The sequence below is a fragment of the Sinocyclocheilus rhinocerous genome, unplaced genomic scaffold (genome assembly GCF_001515625.1).
Source record: "Sinocyclocheilus rhinocerous isolate Xijiao unplaced genomic scaffold, SAMN03320098_v1.1 scaffold19, whole genome shotgun sequence".
NCBI classification, from domain to species: domain Eukaryota; kingdom Metazoa; phylum Chordata; class Actinopteri; order Cypriniformes; family Cyprinidae; genus Sinocyclocheilus; species Sinocyclocheilus rhinocerous.
The window spans coordinates 2719567-2728861 of record NW_015638975.1 but is presented as its reverse complement, the minus strand read 5'-3'; the positions used below and the strand labels follow the sequence as shown (position 1 = coordinate 2728861).

General features: G+C 39.9%; 1 protein-coding gene across 12 annotated transcripts in view; it reads left to right on the top strand.

The window, feature by feature from the left end:
- Window positions 1–9295, top strand: part of LOC107750549 (transcription factor SOX-6-like) — a 162145-nt gene that overhangs the window by 78797 nt on the left and 74053 nt on the right. For all 12 annotated transcript variants that reach the window (XM_016565989.1, XM_016565988.1, XM_016565993.1 and 9 more), the window contains one exon: window positions 7321–7407. In XM_016565989.1, the coding sequence (XP_016421475.1) occupies window positions 7321–7407 (87 nt within the window). The remainder of the gene's footprint in view (window positions 1–7320; window positions 7408–9295) is intronic.

Sequence of the window (9295 nt, the reverse complement as noted above, 5' to 3'; positions counted from 1 at the left end):
CTTGCGTTCGCGCGCGTGTGTGTGTGTGTGTGTGTGTAGCTTGTGACTCCAGTTTGTTTTTCTAAGGAGATGGAGAGAAATAGGAAGAGAAAGAGAGCGTTTTTGGTTTTCTTTTGACTGCAGCATCTCTATTGTAAGAAACAAATCCAGTGCATGAGAAGCCTTGAGACGAGATTTTAGAGGGGGGACAGTGTTTTTCCAGCAGCAGCCAAGGAGAATGCTTGGAATAACTAGTTTTCCCCTCTAAATTGCACAAAACTCAATCTTGACCTTGACTGCTTGACTACTTCTCTTTTTCGCTCAAGCCTTTTCTCTCATAACATTATTAGAAATGAGAGTGCTTAGAGGATAATTATTAACCTAACTGCGACACTTGCAGTGAGAGCACCCTTCAACCTGGGTGGCTTCAAGTGGAACCATAATACCTCTTCCTCGCTTGGGCCTTCTTCCTCTTTCCTTCTCTTTCTCTCTTTCCATTCGGACTGGGAGCGGTTCCTCGGCTTTCTCCATCATTAGAGGGTGAGTCCGGAAGAAAGCCTGGGAAATTTATATCGTCATTGTCAGTTGATCATCGATTTGGTAATTCCCAGTTTTCCCTGAGGAGCGGGCCGCTCGTGTGCTGGACCGAAGGGGGAGGTTTATCTCCTTCTTCCTCTGAGAGCATAAGAGTGATGATTTTTGAGGTTTGTTGAGAGGAAGAAGCATAATGTACTGTAGCTACACTTCACTGAAAGTCAGATTAAGGATGCAGTACTTGGTGGACAATTGACAATAGACTGCACAGGGACAATAGGGCAGTTCACTGAGGACAGCTGTAATGATGTGTGTACTGTGAAGTGGAGTGTTTCAGGAGAGAGTCTCGCTCTCGCTCTCTCTCTCTCTCGTTTCTCAAGTGTAAGGATTGATTGGGGGAAGAGCAGCTTCCTGTGGTGGGGATTACAGTGGCGGTGTGAGACCTGGGGGTGCTGGCAGATGTTCTGGCTGTCTGCCACAGGGCAGGACTCGTCGGGATGGGGGTACACCCTCTCTGCTCAGCACAACTGCAGCTTTAGGGGCATGACACAGCTCCATCCCACATACACAGCCGTGGAGGTCATTAATGACAGTAACTGAAGTAGGTTTCTACATAACTACATTACATTCATTTCGCTTGAATGTTTGAGGGAGTTAGACTAGAAAAATTAGTGTGATCTTTAGGCCACTTTTTGTACTCAACATGAAATCTTTTTTTTTTTCATCTGTGTACGGTATTTCAGCATTTATTACTTTATATAATTGTAAAACATTGCAAAGTAAAATGTTGGTCTGAGCAGCATATATTAATGTATTTTATTTTAAGATCATATCATTTAAATAATACAGTATTATATATTATACACTACTATTCAAATGTTTGGGCTTGATTTTTGAAATGTTTTTGAAATAAGTCTGCTCACCAAGGCTGCATTTATTTGATCAAAAATACAGAAAAATTGTAATAATGTGAAATATTATTACAATTTAAAATGGCTGGTTTTTATATATATTTTATAATGTAATTCATTGTTGCGATGGCAAAACTGAATTTCCAGTCTTCGATATCACATGATCCTGCAGAAATCATGTTAAGTGACTTGGTGCTGAAGAAACATTTTTTTTATTTATTATTATTTTTGCAAACAGTTGTGCTGTTTAATATTTTTGTGGAAACCCTAATGCTTTATTTTTTTAAGGGTTATTTGAATAGAATCAAAATAGCAGCATTTATTTAAAAATATTTTTTTCTTTGTTACAATGTAAAGGTCTTTACTGCCACTTTTGATCAATTTTAAGAACCATTGCTGAATATAAATAATTTATTAAATAAAAAAAGTCTTACTGACCCCAAACTTTTTCTAAAGTAACATATTAATGTATTTATTATTAATGTATTTATTGTGTGCATTTTATTTTAATTTAAAATTATTACATTTAAATGATAAAATTTTGTATAACAATTCTGTGTTTTTCTGTCAATATGGGGTGCTGTGTGTACATTAATGAGGAAAAAAAATTAACTTAAATGATTTTAGCAAATGGCTGCAATATAACAAAGAGTGAAAAATTTAAGGGGGTCTGAATACTTTCCGTACCCACTGTATATATATTATCTTTATATAAATCTTTTATATATCTATATAAAATAGTATTGCAGGTAAGAGCCAAATGCTACCTGTTTAGTGTTTCACTGTTATGGTTTCTGTTAGACATGCAGTTTTGGCTCTGTGTTCCGTCTGGTGATAAAAACTATTTACACTCAACACAATTCCTGAATCTTTGCTGAGATTTATGAGCACTGCTGCTCTTCCTTTTCATCTGTTTAAGACCATCGGCGTAATCTTGTCAGCGGATCTTTGCTGTAGGTGTCTTAATTGAGCTGATTTGTGAAGAAGAGTAAGATATCTGGCAGCAAACCGAGTTGTCGAGATCAGATTGTAGATGAGTGGTTAAATACACAGGGGCCAGGTGTAGATCGACTATTAGTATGTCAAGGTGGTTGCATCACTTCTAATGTCTGAGATCAGTAAGTCTCTCTGACTTTACAACTATAATGCCACTTTCATAGACTAGGGACTTTGGCTTTATCAGGCCAGAAAAGGATTGTGACATGCTATTTTTTCTGCTTCCTTCTAATCCTGGTGTTTTGACAGGGATGGTCTCCCAAGTGTGCGGATGGGTGACGCTAAGTCAACACCCACTCTGAGACACAAGTCTCTCTGTTTCTCTCTCCACATTGTCTTTTATTCTCGTCTCTTAGAATTAGTTCCCAGGAGGTTTTAGATCAGTGGGTTGTCCTCCAAGCCCTCTCCCCAGTGCCAAGGCTATGTCATATCAGTGGGACAGGCAAGGGCTCCAATGTGGCAGGGGCTAAGCCGTCTGTTGAGATGGGGGAACCTTGGGAAAATGCAAAAAGGATACAGATAAGGCTATTGTTTTCATTCCAATCTCATCTGGGCTGAATTGGTTTCCCTTGAGCCACGCCACGCTTTATCCGAGCGGAGGAGAAGAGGGCATGAGGAGATTTTTGGGGCCCTCGTGGGATAACGACAATAAAGTCAGTGCTTGCTTTATTTATCTGCTCGTTCTAGGCCTCTGACAGGCCTTTCCAGACAAGTACAAGTCTTTTCTACACTTCCTCCTCAGTTTTCAGAGTCTATAAATGTCAGACTGTCTCTGAACTCTTTGTATTTTGAAATCCGAATGCAAATGTGGGAAGGAAATGTACCTTGTTCAATGGGCTGTGCTGCGTTTCTCATTTGAAGTAGCAGCAGCGCTGAGAGATGAATGGATGTGGCTGAAGCTTTGTTTGATTTTTCAAAATGAATGGTCCACTTTTGTTTCTTTACATCGGTAATATGTTAGTATGACATTTAAGTATTATCCAGATGTTAAGCAGTGTTTCCATTGGCATTAGTGCTCTCTCCGGAGAAAATGGAATGCAACTTGGGAAATTGTGCAAAAAATATCCTCTTATTATTAATCTAAATTCCTTTCAAATGTTCTAGCTTTATAAGGGTACTTTGAAAAAACCCAGACGTCTGTCTCATTAACTGCTTGTTTGCCTAAAGTATCCTCGCATGAAAACCCAGGAAGAGCCGTATAGTCTTAAACCGTAGCGGACAGGTAGTTTTCTGTGTCCATCATCCGCAAATGCTGGATATTCTTTACCTCTCTCAGGTAAAAATGTGTGGAGGACAGCTTCGGCACATTCCAGATGTAGTGTGTGTGTGTGTAGGAGTGAGGGAGCGGCCACTCTCAAGGGAGGCAGAGTGGAGCAGAATGGGAGCTGGCACCGCATTATCTCCAACAGTTGGTGCATTCCTTAATGATCAAGTGCTGGAGAAGCATCTGTGCACTGCTCTGTGTGTTTGTGTGTGTGTGTGTGTGTAAGACGCAGAGGAGGAATATGGGAAAAGTCTTCCCTAAAACCTCTTAACCCCCCAGGACAGATCCACCTCGGCCCTGTGCCATAAAATGAAGTTTCTCCGTTTCCAGCTCTTTTTTCAGCCTGGAGGAAAGAATGTACTGCTATTTGTTATACATATATATGCTGGTATGTGTGTTGTGTATGTGTGGTTATTATCTGAGGGGAGGAGAGTGTTGTGACAGGAAGCACTTTTATTCAAGAGACCTCAATCACACACACATAAAACACAGGGTCGCAGAATCTCACAAGGTCAAGGAAACAAACTGTGAATCCTGGATTGGGAAAGTCAGCAAAGTAGAAATAATGTTAGAATGACCCAGACGGAGGTGTCCTGTCGTTCCCTCTGAAATGGAGGAAATGGAGAATCAAAGAAAATTTGACCTCCCCTTGATGTGACCTTGCACTGTATTAAAGCAGTGGCTGTCACCATTCAATTGAATTCAATTCAAGTTTATTTGTATAGCGCTTTTCACGATACAAATCTTTGCAAAGCAACTTTACAGAAAATTAAGTTCATACAATATATTTAGTAGTAGCTTATCAGCGGTGACTGTCAGTTAATGTACATATGGCAGAAATGTACGGAAAAATCAATTAAAGACAATCAAACAGACGATGAACACTATTAACAGCAATTATTATATGTTGCAATCAAACTTATAGCAAAATGTGGTAGTTCTGTATGTTGTTTGAGGGTTGGCATCATCTGAGGTCCTCTGAGGGGTTGGCATCATCTCTTCTCAGGTGTTCAGGATCCAGACTGAAGCTTGTGTAAATCCTAGTTATCCCGTGATAAAAACAGAGAAACAAATAGAGACATAATTAGCATAGCTGCTGTTCCAGCCAAGCAAAATTGATTTGTTTAACCCAAGCTAAAGAATAATAATGCACATTTGATCAGATATAAATGCAGTACAAGATTATGAGATGCATTATTTAAATGCTTGGCCATAGACTCTTTCTCTTTGCAAGCTGTCAAACATTTTCATGCCCACAGTGGTCACTTTTTTTGTGCATTTACTTTCTCTATGCCAATGTACACATATTTAGATCAGGTCAGAAGAGCTTTATTGCCAAGTGTGCTTACATACACAAGGAATTTTTCTCAGTAATATAGCTTCAATGTACGCATATAAACTCAACAATAAGGCACACAATAACAAAATGAAAGAATAAAAATATATAAAAGCATGAAGACCAGAATAGAAATATTCAAAAATATATTTAAAGATTGTTGGATGTTCACAATGTTAAGGATAATATGAATTAACAGAATATTGCATTAAACAGTGGGAATATTGCACTAAGAGGGGTCTTGGGAGTCATTTAACAGTTTTAAACTGTTTCTGTGCCTAGATGTTTTATTTTTTGTTATTTTATGGAAGTTTATTACTTATTTATTAATTTTTTTGTTATTGACATTTTATTTTTGGTAATGGAAACCTTTTCCTCCAATTACAACTTTATACTGTACACTGCCATTTAAAAGTCTGGGGTTTTTACGATTTTTTTTTTTTAAAGAGGTTAAATTTATTCAGCAAGGATGCATCAAATTAATCAAATGGTGATAGTAAATACTTTTTTAAATTGCTACATAAAAGGGCTTCCATACATATGTGAATTAGTTTTTTAGTCAATAAGATAAAGCAGTGCTCGTGATAATAGAGGCATAGCTGCAACATCAATTTTTAAGGCATGAGATGAAGATCTCATCACACCACATTCATGAGTGTGATGATGTCACTCACTGGGAATGTTCTATGGCCTGGAGTACCTCAAGATACTGTATGACTACAATACAAGCAGACACAAAACACGCACAACAGAGTAGCCAAAGTCATTCTCATTCTCATGAATTGTGCCCTTTTGTTTGGCAAAGTGTGTTCACAAATAATCCATTGTGTTCACGAATGGTTTAACTACGGCTTACGGTGCCGGAGGGCTGCCAGCAGCGTGCAAGAATGTCTGCTTTAGCCCCGTGCCCTTTAGCCTTTCACACAGGGAACAAACTACTCTTCCTCTCCATGATGTCATCGAATGGCAACATGAGACCCGTAGCCCCTCTGCTCAGAGGTCACGGCCTGGAGAAGGTAGAGATCTGATCTTGATGTATTAAACTGTGCCTTTTGGACACTTCACCCGATTCCTCTTCTTTCTGTCCAGTGCATTTGATTGGGTGTTTCTCTGTCCCATGTGTGTGTATGTATGTTTGTGTGATGGGAACAGGCTGACCCAGGCTGCGAGCTTCAAGCTCTTGCTGGTGAGCAGTGTGTTCTTTATCAACGACCTCGGGGCCGCGGCTCTGCGGATTCCAGCCATTCCTCCTCCTGATTCATTGTCTGCCAGACAAATGTTAATTGTTTTCATCATTGCCGGCTGTGTGGGGCCAGTCAAATGGGCCCATCTCACCCCGTCTACCTTCCTCTTTAATGTCTTTCTTTGTGCGGCACCTCATTCTTATCACTTTTTCAGCCTCTCCAGTTGACCTTCTACAGACCAGGGGTCACGTCTCACATTATCCACATATTATATGTGTGTTCGTCTTTGTGTTTCTGTCTGTATGTGCATGATTGAGAAATTAAGAAACACCATACCTGCCATTCTAAATAAAAAAAATAAACAATTAGTACCTTTCATAAAGAAGATCTTTTCCCACTCCTAGGTAGAAACAGATTCATCATGACACTTTCACTGAATGTAGTTGACTTAACTTGAAAATATTGCATTAGAGCATTTCATTCAGTTACAAACCCCAATGCATTTATTCTTTTAGAAATTAAAACATTTTTTATGACCTTTAGACATCACCCCTAATACGCTTAATGAACTAAGCTGACACGCTTTTCTACTGTAATGCACTCAGCTAGTGATCTCTATAGAATTTCACTTTATTACCACAGTCCAGCCGTTAGAACACGACATTTATTGTGTGCTGTGGCTGTTGAAAGACAGGTGTGTAACATTCACTTTCCTGAGAAGCAGACGGAATTTATTTCTTTCAGTTTGCTCAGCACACCTTTTCAATGGGAAGGTTTTTCCCCTGTTTCTTTCTGTCTTTTTTCTTTGTCTTTGAGGCCTCTTTTCTCTATGAGCACAAATTGTTTTGTTGCTCAAGGTTTGTGGGTCATACTCAAAGCTATGGATTTGAGAGATACAGAGGATTTCAATGCACACTGTCGTATGAATGCCTCTTTACTGCGGTTGTCTGCGTTATGGAGTGATTTCACTCAAACTGTGTCCGTGGTAATCCTCTTTTTATAGCTAATATGCAATTTAGGTTGCTTTTTTAAATAAAGCAGTACTTTATATAGTACTTTATATTTTTTTCTCTTTGTATATGCATTCAGTTTCATTCTGAGTTGCTTTTGTTTCAGAATCCTGCATGGAGAAACTCCTTTCTAAAGACTGGAAAGAGAAGATGGAGCGACTCAACACAGGCGAGCTGTTAGGAGAAATTAAAGGTAAGAAGCCTGAAGCCTCTTACAAATATGTTTCAGAAAGCAACCTTTTTTTGGTCACTCTTTCTTCTCAGAATGACTGTTATATGAGTGTGGTGCACATTATGGCAGCTATATTTTGTTATTTATCTCCTGGAATGGAAATTAGACATAGAATTCAATGGAAAGGTAGGCTTAGTACAAACAGAGAACAGAGGAGAAGAATGCATGTGTGTTTGTATTGGAAGACAGTACAGCCCATGCACTGTTTATACCCAGTGAAGGTGTTCATGGGATGTGGGGTTTTTATTTTTTTGCACGAGCAGGTCTTAGCACTGGCTGTTACAGAGACGTGTTTATGTAGCAGGAGACAGCACTGCACCGGCTCTCTGATAACGCGCTAGTTCTGCCCGGCTCCAACCACGCACTCCTCCCTCACTATCCCTAACTCTCGTTCTCTTCCCTTTCTTTAGCACGCTGGGGATTGTCGTCCATTCCTGCCGACACACATATCCACAGAGCTTTACGCTGACTCTTGTTGCACCGCCACGTGTTTTGATAACAGCCTTTTCAGTAGGATGAGGTACAGGTGTCATAGCAGTCAGAATATCCGATGTTATAGCATCAATATGTCAGGGCGCTTTTAATGGAGAAGACATTTAGGAGGCAGTTAATAGCGGGATTTAGATTGCAAGGGCAATAACATTGGAGAGAAGTGTTATTGTTTTTTGTTCCCTCGCTTAATGGTTCCCTTTTCCTTCCCTGCGCTATTTAGAATTATGAATAACGTTTGTCCTTGGTTTTAATTATTGGATTAGACTTACTCTCTGCGGCGTGTGGGTGGAGGAGGGGTCGAGGTGGGCGGGGGCTGGGGAACGGGGGGAAAAGAAACAGTCGCACATTCTAATAAGTGCATTCATCGGCAATAACCTTAATGAACCCCCAAATGTAAATCACATCTCAGTAAACTAGATTCATTGTACCTGCCCCCGTTATGTGGCACCGTAGATCAAAGTGCAGCGAAGAAAATGGCGAGGAAAGATTTAGCCTTTTGAAAGGAGATCTTTTTAAATTACAGGGTATTTTTCTGTTGGATAAATGGCATTGGGTGAGGTCATGTTTAAAAGGTATAAACAGGTAGAAGGCGTTGATAATACCCCACCAGTGGCCTCCGTCGTGATTTCCAGCGAGGCTGCGGGCGACTGTAGAGAAACAGACAGAATTACTTTTCATATCATACCGGCAGCCTAAGGTTTCTAATTAGCCTGCCATTTCATATGACTGTAGACATTTCAAAGGCCTCCTTTGTGCTCCCCCTTACAAAATGTCTCTCTCTGCGTTTGAAGTCGGCCTGATGTAAATACGGGCAATTAAAAAGGAAGCTCAGGGTTGGAGACACACAAGGTCTGCTTAATTAATACACAAACAAAGGCACCAAGCTGGAAAAGAGAAAACACACACAACTTATGATTAAGATCTAAAGTGTTATGATAAATCAGAGAGCGCATTAATAGTCAGGTTAAAAAATCAATACAAAGGCCACACGTTCCTCCGGCTCAAAATTAATGGAAGAGAGCGCAGGATAAAAGATGGCACGAGGATGAAAAGGAAGCTGTTGCCTGTTTGGCCTTGCTGTTTTTGCTCTCTTATTTGAACCGATGGCATTGTGCATTCTACCCACAGTTCTTTGTGCCATTGTCGCCGCACTACAAAAACCCGCCTTTGATCTTTGTTCGATAAATAAATCGACTAGGAATCGCTGTCCCTGCTGATCTGTGCGTCTGAATAAAATAAAGTTTCTCGCTGCTTTTGAAATCTCCGCAGCTGTTCTTTAAAGCCTTTTACATATTTTTCACCTTGTGAACCTGTCGAGGCACTATGCTGTGGTAAGGAACAGAGTTTAGGATCTGAA